Source organism: Citrus clementina, unplaced genomic scaffold (assembly GCF_000493195.1).
Source record: "Citrus clementina cultivar Clemenules unplaced genomic scaffold, Citrus_clementina_v1.0 scaffold_1, whole genome shotgun sequence".
In the NCBI taxonomy this organism is placed as follows: Eukaryota; Viridiplantae; Streptophyta; class Magnoliopsida; order Sapindales; family Rutaceae; genus Citrus; species Citrus x clementina.
Genome location: NW_006263303.1, coordinates 677,450 through 692,515, shown reverse-complemented (window position 1 = coordinate 692,515; position 15,066 = coordinate 677,450). Strand labels below are relative to the sequence as shown.

Here is a 15,066-nt window from a genome sequence, read left to right as displayed (position 1 = left end):
TCAGCGAATCTGGTGATCTTGCTCTGGTAGCTACTTTAAACGGAACAGTTCATTTAGTGGACACTAAACGAGGCGAAAGCAGATGGTCTTTTTCTATGGGAAAGCCAATTTATTCGTCTTTCACTCGTAATGACCCTGATTTTTATGTTGATGTTGGTGAAGATTGGAAACTCTATTTCCATCGCAAGGGCATTGGCAAAATGAAGGTAAGCATTTTGTGGTTCTACTAGTTAACATTGGTTGTCCTTGACGAAAACTGTTGTCCGACAAGATTATTATCTCTCTTTATTTGTAGGATATAATGAAGTCAACAACTCCTAATTGTTATTTTACTAATTTTCGCGGGTGAGAGTTGCTGACTTTGTTGTTCTATTATTAGTGAATAACTAAGAACACATCTTGTCATTTGCCCACATTCTGCTGCCATACATATGTATTTCGTTTGCAAATTAAGTTTGTATATTTGCAGTACGCTAATGTGATTTTTGTTCGCCAGAAACCTTCTATAGATGTTGGAGAGTTTATGAGAAGGATGCCGCATGTATGGGATGACGGTGCTCTTTTATTAGGCCATGAAAAAACTAGCGTGTTCTTTGTCGATGCCAAGTCTGGTGGAATGATTTGCAGTCATGAGTCAGATAATTCAGCATCTACATTAGGCTCAGGGCTTCCGATGAAGAAGAGTTTCGTATTTATGCGAATGGTTCGGAAGATTTGCTTTATGTAATGAGGACAGATTATGAGATATGGTATTATCCTCCAGATTCTAGAGATATTTTATGGCAAGTGGCATTTGCGGATGTTGAAGCTGAATTTCAATGTCAAGCGGTGGTGAGTGAAAATCATTTGAATTCAGAGTTAACTGCAGACTATGTTGGTGATGCTGGTTCCACCTTGCCATGTGGGACGGGGGCTTCTGTCCACCGGCTTCATGATGATGATTTGCTGGGGTTTCTCTCCGTGCAGGGTAAAGGAGGTGGATGGATGTCTTTGCCTCCTCCTTCCGGTTCGAATCCTTCATTAGGGCCACTGGACCTACAATTCCCCCCATTTCTTCTACGCAATGTGGAAACACCTCCACTTGCTTTGGAGCCAGCTGATAAAGGATTGAGATCACGTGTGCAGTCTTTCATTGCTTCGTTTATTGCCCTTTTCTTTACCATTGGCTTTCTGTTTTATTGTTCAAGACAGGATAAGTTGAATAAGCAGCATAAGACTTAATAGCCTTTGAATTTTGTAAATACAATGTTGGGTTATACAAGCACGACCTTACGCATTCCAAGTTCAAAAAGGATTAAAAAGAAGAAAAAATTGTGAAATTTTACCCGCAAGTAGCAACTGGTTTGTGAATTGTGACTTTTGACTTGTGACCGCCCAATTTTATAATTTGATTGAAGGCTTAATTGTTTAATTGGATCGGTTTGTAATAGCAAAACCAAAATTACTTGGACTGTAACCATGACTGAGACTATGATGCATCTAATTTTAAATTCATTCTTATCGTCCAAAGCAATTGAATGAGACCTGAATTCAATGATGTCTCATTCAATTATTTTTTTGTTATCAAAAAATTAAAAAAAAATAATAATTGAATGATTGGATCGTTTATTGCCCTTTTCTTTACGATTGGCTTTTCGTTTTATTGTTCAAGACGGAGTAGGTTGAATAAGCAGAGTAAGAATTAATAGCCTTTGAATTTTTGTAAATACAATGTTGGGTTGCATTCCAAGTTTGAAAATGGTTCAAAAAACAAATTGTGAAATAGTACCCGCAAGAAGCTATTGGTGTTGTGAGTTCATGAGTTGTGACTTTTGACTTGTGACGGCCCGATTTTATAATTTGATTGAAAGCTTATGGTTTACTTGGATCGGTTAGTAATAGCAAAACGAAAATTACCTGGACTGTGACCGTGACTGAGACTTTGATGCATCTAGTTTTAAATTCATTCTTATCTTCCAAAATAATTGAATGAGACATCATTGAATTCAAGTCCGTTCTCTGAGATTAATAACGTGTGAGATTAGTTAGAACTTAATAAGAAACCTACTTCTTCGGGAAATTATGTAGACAACTTTTTTTTTTGGGGAAAAAAAGGGATAATACGATAATCGGAAATTTTGATACTCAAATGCCTAAGGCTTGCTTTTGTTGGTAGACTCACAACATTCTATGAGAAGATGCAGACGATATTTTTATTTATTAGGGCACATCAAATGTACCATTAGATTTTATTTTTCAAAAAGGGTAAATGTTTATTTAGTTTTTATATCTTAACTTAAGTGTTTGATATTCTAATCCCTATATTTAAAAAATACCTCAAAACATCTCTATAATTAAATACGTTATATTCTTACCTTTATTTTGTCTTTCTTTTTACAATAATAACCTTTCAATAATATTCTTGATATTGATTTATTTCCCTATAAAAAGGTTAATTAGTAAATTAACCAATAAATATGAGTGTGAAAGAGTATTTTTTGTATATGTGCAATAATCTTACTAAAAATTATTTATAAATAAATTAATATAAGCAAATTTTAAGCAATGTTTAATATCCTTACAATCTTATTAATAATTATTTAAAAAAGTTAATTTTACCAAAAATTAATCCTACAAGTAAAGTAATTATATTAAAAAATTGTGCAAATTTTTATGTTACTTTTAAGATTAATTTGATAAACTATTATTTTTTATTTTTGTTAATATCCCAAGAATATTCAATATTATTGTAAGTTTATTATTGTAAAAGGAAAGAAAAAAATAAGGGTTGGAATATAACATATTAATAGTATGAGTGATTTGAGATAATTGTTTTTCTTAAATATAGGGATCAAATAGATGCTTAGCTCAAATATAAAGACTAAACGAATATTTACCATTTTTTAAAACCTACATGATGATAAAGTTAATAAATGGGTTAAAAAAAAAACCAACGAAGAATCAAGGCTGAGAAGAAGCATGCACAGTGGTGATCACAATGAGCCAAACTTTGAAAAGATTTGTATGTTAATTCGTGAAATATTAAGAGTTTACACTTTGAAGGTTTAAGTTTTTTTTTTCCAAAATAATAATAATAATAATAATTTTTTTTAAAAAAAAGATAGTTGGCAACATAATTGAACATTTCTCAAATATATCAGGCGCCATATATACATAGATATATATATATATATATATATATATATATATATATATATATATATATATATATATATATAGAGAGAGAGAGAGAGAGAGAGAGAGAGAGAGAGAGAAAACTGTTGATTAGAAATAAAGTCTTGAAAGCAACGTTATTAAGAAATTTTTAAATTTCTTACTGATTGTATATTCACCAAATATTTTGCAGTTACCTTCATTTAGTTTAACTAATTACTGTTGGTAGAACTGATGTGTTATATATTGTATTGTATATTTAGAATAAAATATTAGAATCTGATGATGGAGATTTCAGAAGCATATATATAGTTTTTCAATCAAGATCCTTTATTTTAATAAAGTTAGGGATAAGTTAAAAGATAAAATAAACATAGATTTCAATGCACCGTATTTTGTCATATAGTGTATTGAAATCTAATTTTTTTTGTCTTTTAACTAATATATGACTTTATTAAAGTTAGATATCTCTGATTGAAAAATCATTGATATATATATAGTAGTTTTTTGGTACGTGATCTTAAAGTGTGGGAAATGTTCAGGAAAACTTTAAAACCGTAGGGTTTAATAGTATTATAAAACAAAGCTTTAAAATCGTGCAGTTTTAAAGATTTCTTGAATGTTCCCGTACTTTAAAATTATGAATTAGAAACTTTTATATGTGTGTGTGTTTTATATATATTTTAAAACCCTAGCTAATGCCTTGTGAAATAAATAATGTTTGCAAGTCAATAAGCTTGATATATTACGTAAAACACACTGCTTGATCAAGAAATTTATTTTAAAATAACAAAATAACTGATGCTTCCTCAAGGTGAAACTATGTTTTTGTGGTTAATTAATGTTGCGCGTACGTAGACCCATTCAAACAAGTTTCCTCTTGAGAAAAAAAGACTTAATTAATTATACTAGTAGCTTAATTAAAGAAAATATCTCTCTAATGTTATCTTGATGCTGACTTTCGCAAGTTCATTAATATTGAAGAATTTTGGGGATTCTGGTTTTGGAGAAATTCTATTCTGAGTGTCTTTGATACGTCGTAACAAGTCAGATGCGTAAATGATTTTGATTATTTGGTCAAGGTAAATGATAGATGATGAATGTAAATTAATGAGACAAAATTGAGATCAGACTCAGATAATGAGACAAAATAGAGATCAGACTCAGCTATGTCCTAGTACTCCTGTGAATAAGAAATTTCCGACAAATCATATCTTATGGCCTCGAGACTGTCCCAAGTCGATTTTTATTTAAGGAGCTTTGCTATTAAGACAACAAGCTATTTTATTTTAGCTTATGCTATGCTAATTTTTGAACTTGGAAAGTTATAATGAAATATAAATAAGAATAAAAATACACGTCCTAAATTTTTTAATCCCAAATGTTGTGTTATTAAATGAGTGGTTGGTAATTCTTAACAAAATCTAAGTGAATTAATTGTATTATTTCACAAATTAATTTATGAATACCACATCATTTGAGATAATTTTTTGAGATAAAAAAATTGAAGATGCACTGCTCCATAAATAATAATATTTGATGGAAGAGACTGACTATTTATTTATACAAGTATTGAATACAAATAGTCAAATATTAAATTGAAGAGAGTAGATATACGTCTTTGATATATGGGTATATCTCGCATTTATACGGTGTAGATTTTCAAACTATATGCTAACAGATTTTTAATCTATGTTAAGTTTTTCAATTCAGACTTTTAATAGACCCCATATTTTATGGTATCCGAAGAGCGTAACAAATTTACAAGTGTATTATGTATACACACACACATGTAGACCAAATAAAAATGCTTTCTAAAACCAAACCGATCTCTCGAATTTAGATTGCTACCAATCCTTCGTAAATTAGTTAACAATTATTTGAGGTGTGCCAAAATTTGACTTCTAATTTTTTTTTCTTACCTTTTTAGATTTTTGTCATTTGCACTTCTCAATCAGTAATGAATTAATTTATATATGAGGTGGAAATTCAGTGGTGGAAAATGATCGAAATTCCCCTCCTGTTTTTAAAATCCTTTGAAACTCCTTAGTGTTAAAGTTTTAATGACCGAATTACTTTCTCTAAGAACAATTTGGTTTTTGAAAATCTGATAAATGTATGTTTTTGTTGAAAAATTGACGGACTAAATTTTTGAAAGACAAAATTAATTTTATCACCAAAGATTTTCAATGAATTTTAAAATTTAATAGGGATTTCAATCATTTCAAAAAAAAAAAAAGAATTTCGATCATTTTCCCAAATTCAGTGACGTAAGTGCAATGCATCGAGAGCATCCAAAAGGCTAAAGCTTTGCTGCTAAAGTGTTAAATGCGTTAGGAGGTGTATGTGATGAAATTTCCATGCAGCCAAAGTCTCCACAAGAATTTTTCTCTTGTTTCTATTACGGTATACTTTCCATGCAGAGACACAGTCAAGTACTTGCTTATTCTATAGGGCATTAATTGTGTAATTCATACTTTTCAAATCTTTTAACACTATATAAGAGCAAAAGCACTCCACGACTCCCTCATCAAAATATCAAAACCGTAGCTATTACTCAAATAAGCTTCAAAATGATGAGACTAAACAACCCAACAAAAAGTTTTTCCTCTTTCCCATTCTTTCTGATTCCTCTGATGATCTTATTCTTCTTGACTAACACAGCCACGTCAAAAAACACAACAATTCCAGTAAATGTGGGGTTAGTTCTTGACATAAATGGAGAAGATGGGAAGATAGCTCTGAGTTGCATCAACATGAGCCTCTCTGATTTTTATAACTCCAATTCTCACTACAAAACCAGGCTTCTGCTTAACACCAGGGATTCCAAAGGAGATGTTGTTGCTGCAGCTGCCGCAGGTACCCACTCATTATTCGCCATCTCTCGCTTCTTCTTAGTTGCGATTTATCTTACCATATTTCTATTTATTAAGCACTACCAATGTCCAAAAACGTGTATTTACTCAAGTTAAAATTCTCATAGGGAAAGATCAGCAAATTTAATCTCGTTGTAGTAAAAAATTTGTGTAAACTTTCGACATTTTCGTATCTTTTCCTCTTTTATTTCTAGAAATTCTTATTGATCAATGATGATGAATTTTTAAAAATGAGAAGGGAAACGATATTACTGAAACAATAAGGAGTTTTGATTGTTTTCCAAAGTCCATGTCCGGAGAATTCATGCGTGGTCCCTATATATAATAATTTTTTTTCCCTGCATTTGTCAGCCGATAGTGACATCCGTTAGAGTCCATAAATTAATTTAACCCAAAATGCTGATGTTTTGCCTCTCAAAATGTCGGGTTTGAATTAGGGGTGGGCGTTCGGATCGGGTTAACCGGTAAAACCCGAACGGATTCAAAGTTTCAACCTGTTTGGGTTAAAATTCGGTTTGGCTTCAACCCGAACCGAATTTTTAACCCGTTCGGGTTGAAGCTTTTTTTTTTTTAAAGATTCAGCTTTTTAAAATTAAAAAATATATACATTAAACAAAAAAAATCCCTATGATGGTGGTTAATTATTACTAATTTGGAGATGTTGTGTTGAGTATTGATGGTGTTGGAGATGGATTATTAGCCTTGTTTGTCATGTGGAGATGTTTAATCATGCTTGCCATTTGCCATTTTAATTTTTAGATTTGTAATTTTTGTAGCTTTATTGTACTTGACTACATGTTTTATGTTTTGTTAACTTTAAAAAGACTTGTTGAAATGTTATTAAGGATGATTTGTGGTTGATATTTGTTGTTAAGGATGTTTGGAATTGAGATTTTTAGATTTTAAGTGGTTGTTGTTAGAATTTTTAGATTAAATTGTTCCTTAAGGATGTTTGGAATATTTGGAATTGAGAGTTTTAAATTGTTGAAATGTTATTAAGGATGATTTGTGGTTGATATTTGTTATTAAGGATGTTTGGAATTGAGATTTTTGGATTTTAAGTGGTTGTTATAATTTTTGGATTAAATTGTTCCTTAAGGATGTTTGAAATTGAGATTTTTAAATTGTTGAAATGTTATTAAGGATGATTTGTAGTTGATATTTGTTGTTAAGAATGTTTGGAATTGAGATTTTTGGATTTTAAGTGGTTGTTGTTAGAATTTTTAGATTAAATTGTTCCAACCCATTCTAACCCGAACTAACCCAAATTATTCTAACCCAAACTAACCCGAATTATCAACCCAATCCGATTCGAATTGCCAACCCAAACCGAACCGAACCGAATTAAATTCGGTTCGGTTTGATTCAGGTTGGCGTTTTTAACCCGATTAGGTTCACTTCTCCAACCCGAACGGGTTGAAACCCAAACTGAAACCCGAACAACCCGAACCGAAACCCGATTTGCCCACCCCTAGTTTGAATATGAAAAGAGGTAAATGAAAAAATTAGAGGACTCGGTAAAAAGTAGGAATGTCAATGGGTACCACTTGTTGTAGGTTTATTATTATTAAATTTGCATCAACAAAAAATTTACATTATCAATAAATTATCAAACCCACTTGTAAGCCGCAGTAGCTTTATTTTTTCAAAAAACTCACCCAGTATAAATTTTAACAATTATTAAACTCACCCGCAACTTACAGCAAAAAAGCAACCTACAGCAAATTTTTTGCAAGGTTTTTTATTTAAAACAAAAATATCAAAAAATATTTTAATAATACATAAAAATTTAAATTATATAATTCAAACTATAAATTTAAAACAATTAACTTAAAAAATCTGTATACAATACTCAATTCTAGATTTTATCAACGTAAGTACGAAATTAAAATTTTAAGATTAAAACAAATACATAAAATATATTAATCTAATACAAAATATTTCCGTTGTAGGCAAATCACAATCACTAATATCAATGTCTTACTCCATCTTTTAATCAATATACAAGTATTATAAATAGTATCAACAAATAAATTTTGTACAATTACTGATTAGAATAAATAAACAAACAAACAGAAACCCGACTCTAGTAAGCAATCATTAGGTTCATGTCATTAAAGCAAAACAAACAAAATTGATTAAATTAAAATAAAAGATCAGTAATATTAAACATGAAAATTATAAAATTTCTAATAATACACACACACACACACATGTATGTACGTATGTACGTATGTATATACACACACGTATGTACGCGCACGCACACACACTCTAGTGCGAGTGTCCTTATTTTTTTTAAATGCGGACACGCTGTTAAATCATGCAGTTTAATAGCATGTACACTGACACTATTAAACCACACCATTTAATAGCTCTCCGAATGAAAAAAAATGAGAGCACCTCTAGTGAAGAAGAACTATATATATAGTTAGTGTAGAAAACTAACAAAACATACGGTTTAACAGCGTGTTCGCAATCGAAAAAAAAAAAAAGAGAACGCCTATATATATATAGTGAGATGGGTTAGGTTTAGGAATTAGAAACTTTAACTTACATATATTTATGACTAAAATTTTAATGTAATTTTTATGATTAAAATTTAAAATATAAATAATTAAAATAAAGAATATAGGTTAACAGATACACAAGTTGGTATCTGGCGAATTTTTTCTCAATATTAAACCCACCTGCAACCCGCAACGAGTTTAAGTTTAAAATACCAAACCTGTCAGTTGGTGGGTTTTTGTGGGTTTACGGGTTGCGGGTAATTTTGTCATCCCCAATAAAAAGTATTTAGAAATAGTTTAGTTTGAAGAGAAGAAAGAAAAACAAAATCATCAAAAATCAATAACTAGAATCTTCTTTTTTATCTTAGCTCTCTCGAGCTTTTGAAAATCTCATGTCACATTATTATTACAATAACAATGTAAGTAGGTATAAAGTGCCCCCAAGGGCGTGATCGAGTTGGTTGTAGTGCAGCTGTAGCCTTTACCAAAAATCCGGGTTCGATTCTTGGGGGTGGTAAGGGGGGTAAAAATTATATTTGGGCTTGCCCACCTCCCCTTACCTTAAAAAAAAAAGAGAGTAGGTTTAAAGTTTATTTACTTTTATATTTTTATGGTTGATAATCATCATACATTCCACTTCATATTTTATTTTTATTAGGAAAAGTTCATAAATAAAGGAGAGGATTGATCCCGGTGCATAATTCACAACTCATAAGGCATATCACTTTGAGCTATGTTTGGCATACGGGATTGGATTGGACTAAATTGGATTAAATTAGATTTGATTAAGTTAAATTATATTATATAGTCTTATGTTTGGTACAATACCAGATTAGACTATATTAAATTATATTTAGATAATATTAAATAGCATTTAAGTTGATATTTAAATATAAATATCAATTATTCATGAAATTTTTTAATCATAATTAAAATAAATTAAAAAAGCAATTAGTAAGAAAATTAAATATATTGTAAATAAGTTTGTGGGTAGTCACAATATAATAATCAAATAAAAATGCATAAAACAATCTAAATATTTAATTAATTTTTACCAAATATTTAAAAATATTATCTAAAATCAATTAATTAATGGTATTATTATTTCATGATTATTTTTAATATTATATTAGTGATTATTAAATTTAGTAAAATCAAATAATGCAATAAATTATTAAATGATTAATTTTATTGATAAATTATTAAATATACAAGTAATGAAAAATTAATCTCAAGAGTTAGTAGAAGTCAAAGTACCAATTTAATAAATTCATGATAATAAATAAAAATAAATTTTATGTAAATCATAAATAAAAAATTAAAGAATTAAATAAATGGTTAATTAATTAATATTAGGTGTAATAAAGTCTCATGAATGGACAATTTTTTTTTCTTTAAATCTTATCCCATCTAAACCCATTTGTAAATCAATAATATTAGTCCTATGATTTTAGGAATAAATTCAAATTTAGTCCCCTTAATCTAGTCCAATTAAGCTTGCCAATCATGAGATAAATATTTAATCTCAAAATTAATCCAATCCTATACTTAATCCTATCATCCAAAAGTGGCAGAGTTTTATCTGAAAGTTCAAGTTCGTAGCTTTTAATTTGTCTGTACACGAGGATTTTTTATTCAAGATGGAGGCCAAATTATAAGTTTTGACAAATGTGGAATGCTTATCTTTCGACAAAAGCACAGAGATTTATAATATAACTGAACAAAAATTGTCCTTTATATAATGATGTTAGGTGTACAGAGTTTGTATTTCGAGTGATGTAGCATATGGCTTTAACAAAAATATCAAACTCTGTAAAATAATGTTTTGTAAGGGAGAAGGAATTTGCCAGTAATTTTACATATCTTTCTTTCTAGATTTATTTTTATTTTATTAATTAATTTATTATTATTATTTTTTTGGGATGAAAAATGAATCACAATTTTCTTTGGTCAATTCACAGCTCTGGACTTGCTAAACAATGTACAAGTACAAGCCATACTGGGACCAGAAAAATCCATGCAGACCAACTTTATAATTCAACTAGGCAACAAATCACAAGTGCCCATTTTATCATTTTCCGCAACAAGTCCTTCGCTTACTTCCATTAGGAGTCCATACTTCTTTAGAGGTTCCCTAAATGACTCATCTCAAGCTGGTGCCATAACTGCAATAATCAAAGCCTTTGGTTGGAGAGAAGTGGTGCCCATTTATGTAGACAATCAATACGGAGAAGAAATGATTCCTTCTCTAACTGACGCCCTTCAAGCCATTGACACTCGGGTGCCATATAGAAGTGTCATTTCTCCCTTGGCTACTGACGATCAAATTGAAAAAGAGCTCTACAAACTATTCACAATGCAAACCAGAGTGTTCATTTTGCATATGTTGCCTTCCCTTGGCTCTAGGATTTTTGAGAAAGCAAACGAAATTGGTTTGATGAATAAAGGCTGTGTGTGGATCATGACCGATGGCATGACAAATTTGTTAAGAACATTGGAGCCTTCAGTGATTGATTCAATGCAAGGAGTGATAGGTGTGGGACCTCATGTTCCGAAAACAAAGGCACTCGAAAATTTTAGAGTTCGATGGAAAAGAAATTTTTTGCAGGAGAATCCGTCTATTGTTGATGTTGAATTGAACATTTTTGGGTTATTAGCTTATGATGCTACAAGGGCACTGGCCGAGGCAGTTGAGAAAGCCGGTATCACAAGTTTTGGCTTTGATAAGACTAATGTTTCTCGCAATGCAACTGATCTTGAAGCTTTTGGTATCTCTCAGAATGGTCCAAAACTTCTCCAAGCTTTATCAAGTGCAAGATTCAAAGGGCTTACAGGGGACTACATTTTTGTTGATGGGCAGTTACAATCTTCAGCTTTTGAGATTATTAATGTCAATAATGGAGCAAGAGGGGTTGGATTTTGGACCCCAGAAAAAGGACTAACGCAGAAACTGAGTTCAAATTCGACTACAAAATCCAAGCTTAAACCTATCATATGGCCAGGGGATTCTACTTCTGATCCAAAGGGATGGGAGGTTCCTACAAATGAGAAGAAGCTACGCATTGGAGTGCCCGTAAAGAAAGGCTTTAGTGATTTTGTGAACGTGACAATTGATCCAAAAACTCAAGAACCAACTTCTGTGACTGGATATTGTGTAGATGTGTTTAAAGCTGTAATTCAGGAATTGCCATATGCTGTCGCTTATGATTTTGTCCCCTATGGACAGCCTGATGGCAGCAGTTCAGGTTCATACAATGATTTGGTCTACCAAGTATTTCTCGGGGTAAAAAATTCATCTCTTAATGCTAATTAGAATAGTACTAGTCACATCTTAATTATGTAACGTAAAAGCCGGTTACTTTTTTTTTGGGTGATTTTGAACAGGAATTTGATGCTGTGGTGGGAGATATAACAATTGTGTTTAATAGATCAAATTATGTAGATTTCACACTGCCTTATACAGAATCTGGAGTATCCATGATTGTGCCGATCAAAGATAGCAAGAAGAGAAATGCATGGGTGTTCTTGCAGCCATTAACATGGGACCTTTGGGTGACATGTTTCTGTTTTTTCATTTTCATTGGATTTGTAGTGTGGGTTCTTGAACACAGAGTAAACGAAGATTTTCGTGGCCCTGCTGGGCAACAAGTTGGCACAAGCTTCTGGTTCTCATTCTCAACAATGGTCTTTTCACAACGTAATAAATGTTCCATCAACTTTCTTGACTTCTGTTAGATACTAATGCATTCACATTCACCATGCAAGGCATTACATTGAGGTTTTTTCTTCAACTTTTACGTATACAGGGGAGAGAGTGATAAGCAACTTAGCCAGAATTGTGGTGATTGTATGGTGTTTTGTTGTGCTCATTCTCACTCAAAGCTACACAGCCAGCTTGACTTCGCTACTCACTGTGCAGCAACTGCAGCCAACAATTACTGATGTCAAAATGCTGATAAAGAGAGGGGACAATGTTGGATACCAGAAGGGTTCATTTGTTCTTGGAATCCTGAAACAATTAGGCTTTGATGAGAGGAAACTTGTAGTGTATAATTCTCCTGAAGATTGTCATGAACTTTTCCAAAAAGGCAGTGTAAATGGCGGCATTGCAGCAGCATTTGATGAAATTCCCTACATGAAGTTGCTTATTGGACAATATTGCTCCAAATATGCCATGATTGAACCAAAATTTAAAACAGCTGGGTTTGGTTTTGTAAGTTCTCGAACTTTCTTCTTGCGTCATGGCTTTTAAGTTTAGTCCATAGCTATTTGTAATAAAATGTCTAACTACCAAGAATGGATGGATGGGTGGTTGATAAACATCAACTGCCAGTAAAAGAGGGCATTCGTCAAACACTTAAGCTGTCGTGCTTTCTCAATTAAGCAAAAGCACATCAATTGCAATCTTTTCTTAATATCTCATGCTGATTTTCTTTTGTTTGGTGATTTGCAGGTCTTCCCATTACATTCCCCTCTAGTACATGATGTTTCGAAGGCAATCTTAAATGTGACTGAAGGGGATAAAATGAAGGAAATTGAAGATGCATGGTTCAAGAAACATTCTAGCTGCCCAGATGCAAGTACCGTTGTGTCTTCTCGCAGCCTTGGCCTTAACAGTTTCTGGGGTCTGTTTCTCATAGCTGGCGTTGCTGCAATCTTAGCTCTCATAATATTCATGGCTGTTTTTATCCATCAGCACTGGAATGTCTTGAAGAATTCGGAATCATCATTCTTGTCAAGAATTCGCTTTTTTCTCAAAATATTTGTTTCAAGAGACCTCAGTGCACATATTTTCAAAGACAAAGGTGGCATGCAAGTTCATAGTATGGATGCAACTGAAGCCTCTCCAGGCAGTTGCTACCCAGCCAGTCCTTCAAGCTACTCACAGCATGCAGATTCCCACTTTTGTTTCTGTGGAGAGCAAGGAACACCCAGAACTGAGTATGGTAATTCGAATCATAATCCAAATAGTCAAGCTCAAGCACCTCTAGAGATAGTGTCTGCCGTTGAGCTCACTATCCCAGATCAAGAAATAGCAACCCCAAGTAGTTCGTGAAAACAACTAATGCAGTTATAAATAACATAGCTACAGACCATAGTACATCGATAGTTAGTCTCTAGAAGGGATGTTCTCATGGAAGAAATTCAGACCTGGAATGGGACCATAGACACAGATTAAAAAAATAAGCACATCCAGGGAAAAAATTATATACATTGGTTTAGCAGTAGATAGCTTGTAACTGAAGGCAAAGAGAACTGTTAACGAAGCTCATGTTTTTTTAAATTTGCCCGCTTGGCTTTGTTATATTAAATTATAACAAAAATTCAAGTGAGTGCTCTTGCTATTGGTGGAAATTTTACGGATTCATTGTGAGCATATAACCCTGAATATCAGATAAGAAACCCAGTAGGGGTGAGAGATTTCGGTTCAGTTCGTTTTGTTGATTTCCTTGGTGTTGGTTCATTTTTTAAAATTCGAATCAAAACTGATTGGTTAGGAAAATTCTGAAATGAAATAGAACTGACCCCCGAACAGGTATGGTTCGGTTCGGTATCCTAACCATATCTTTTGTACACAGGCATAGATTTACAAGAGAAATATGTCATGGAAAATATTGTTCAATAGCTAGACTCATTCAAATAATAATAATTACTTCCTCCACAGACCAAAATAAAACCTAGTATTTGGAAATATTAATTACTTTAATTAATTTTAGTTAAAGACCGAGAAATTGATGTTTGGACACTGAGAAAATGAAAGAAAATGCTAAAGATGAATCGGGAACTATATTCCAGGACTTTCTAATTCATTTTGTTGTTGCACAATACACTGAGAATAAAATGTACATGAGGTTTTATATATACAAGATTGCTGAGCTGTTATTCAACTCATTTTTAACTAATATAACAGATTATATTAGCTTATAAACTAACTGGTACATGCATGAGTCGCTGTGTAACCGTCTTATGCCAGCTGGCACTCCATGTCATCAATTCGCATCTGTTGACTGCAGCTGCTAGAATCCTCCGCTCTGCTGTCCACGTTGCTGAAGATTTTGACGCTGACTAGGAAATATTAATTACTTACTTTAATTAATTTTAATGCTGATTATGGCAAGGTTATTGCAAAATTAAAGTTGTTTTTGTTGGATCATAAACTTGATCCAAGATAAATAAATTCAAACCTAACTCATGGAAGGTTCCATAAGTAGGTATGGTTGGTGAAGTTTGAATTATTTGTGTTAGGTGTGGTAGGCTTGGTAGGTGAAGATAAATGGTTATTAATTTCTTGTAATTTCTTATTTGAATGGTTTAGATTTCTTCTCATGTACTATAAATACCCCTTGTGTCATTTGGTTATGCATAAAGTGAAGTAACAAAATCTCTAAGTTGTAGAGAGTGAAAAATAAGAGTTGTAATTGGTGAGAAGTGTTAAAGAAATAAAATAGTGTGTTTTTTGAGTGTTTACTTTGTTGATTCTCTAATAAAGTGGTATCATATAGCATATCAAAGCAAAGATCTCAACG

General features: G+C 32.1%; 1 protein-coding gene across 2 annotated transcripts; it reads left to right on the top strand.

The window, feature by feature from the left end:
• Positions 1 to 5,715: 5,715 nt before the first annotated feature.
• Positions 5,716 to 13,721, top strand: LOC18053957 (glutamate receptor 2.7). 2 transcript variants are annotated; one of them, XM_006450152.2, is made up of 5 exons: positions 5,716 to 6,012; positions 10,501 to 11,822; positions 11,924 to 12,236; positions 12,346 to 12,752; positions 12,993 to 13,721. In XM_006450152.2, exons 1-5 carry the CDS (start codon positions 5,727 to 5,729, stop codon positions 13,593 to 13,595), a joined length of 2,931 nt encoding a protein of 976 aa, XP_006450215.2. In that variant the 5' UTR covers positions 5,716 to 5,726; the 3' UTR covers positions 13,596 to 13,721. The 2 variants fall into 2 exon arrangements, with proteins under 2 accessions (XP_006450215.2, XP_024033997.1); XM_024178229.1 differs by having other exon boundaries at positions 12,978 to 13,721.
• The last annotated feature ends 1,345 nt before the right edge of the window (positions 13,722 to 15,066 follow it).

What these genes read in the sequence shown, in the direction of transcription:
- LOC18053957 (XM_024178229.1), top strand. Translation starts at nt 5,727, where the DNA reads ATGATGAGACTAAACAACCCAACAAAAAGTTTTTCCTCTTTCCCATTC. An exon ending in TGTTGCTGCAGCTGCCGCAG is followed by an intron (nt 6,013 to 10,500) that starts GTACCCACTCAT and finishes GTCAATTCACAG; the next exon opens with CTCTGGACTTGCTAAACAAT. An exon ending in AACAATGGTCTTTTCACAAC is followed by an intron (nt 12,237 to 12,345) that starts GTAATAAATGTT and finishes TTACGTATACAG; the next exon opens with GGGAGAGAGTGATAAGCAAC.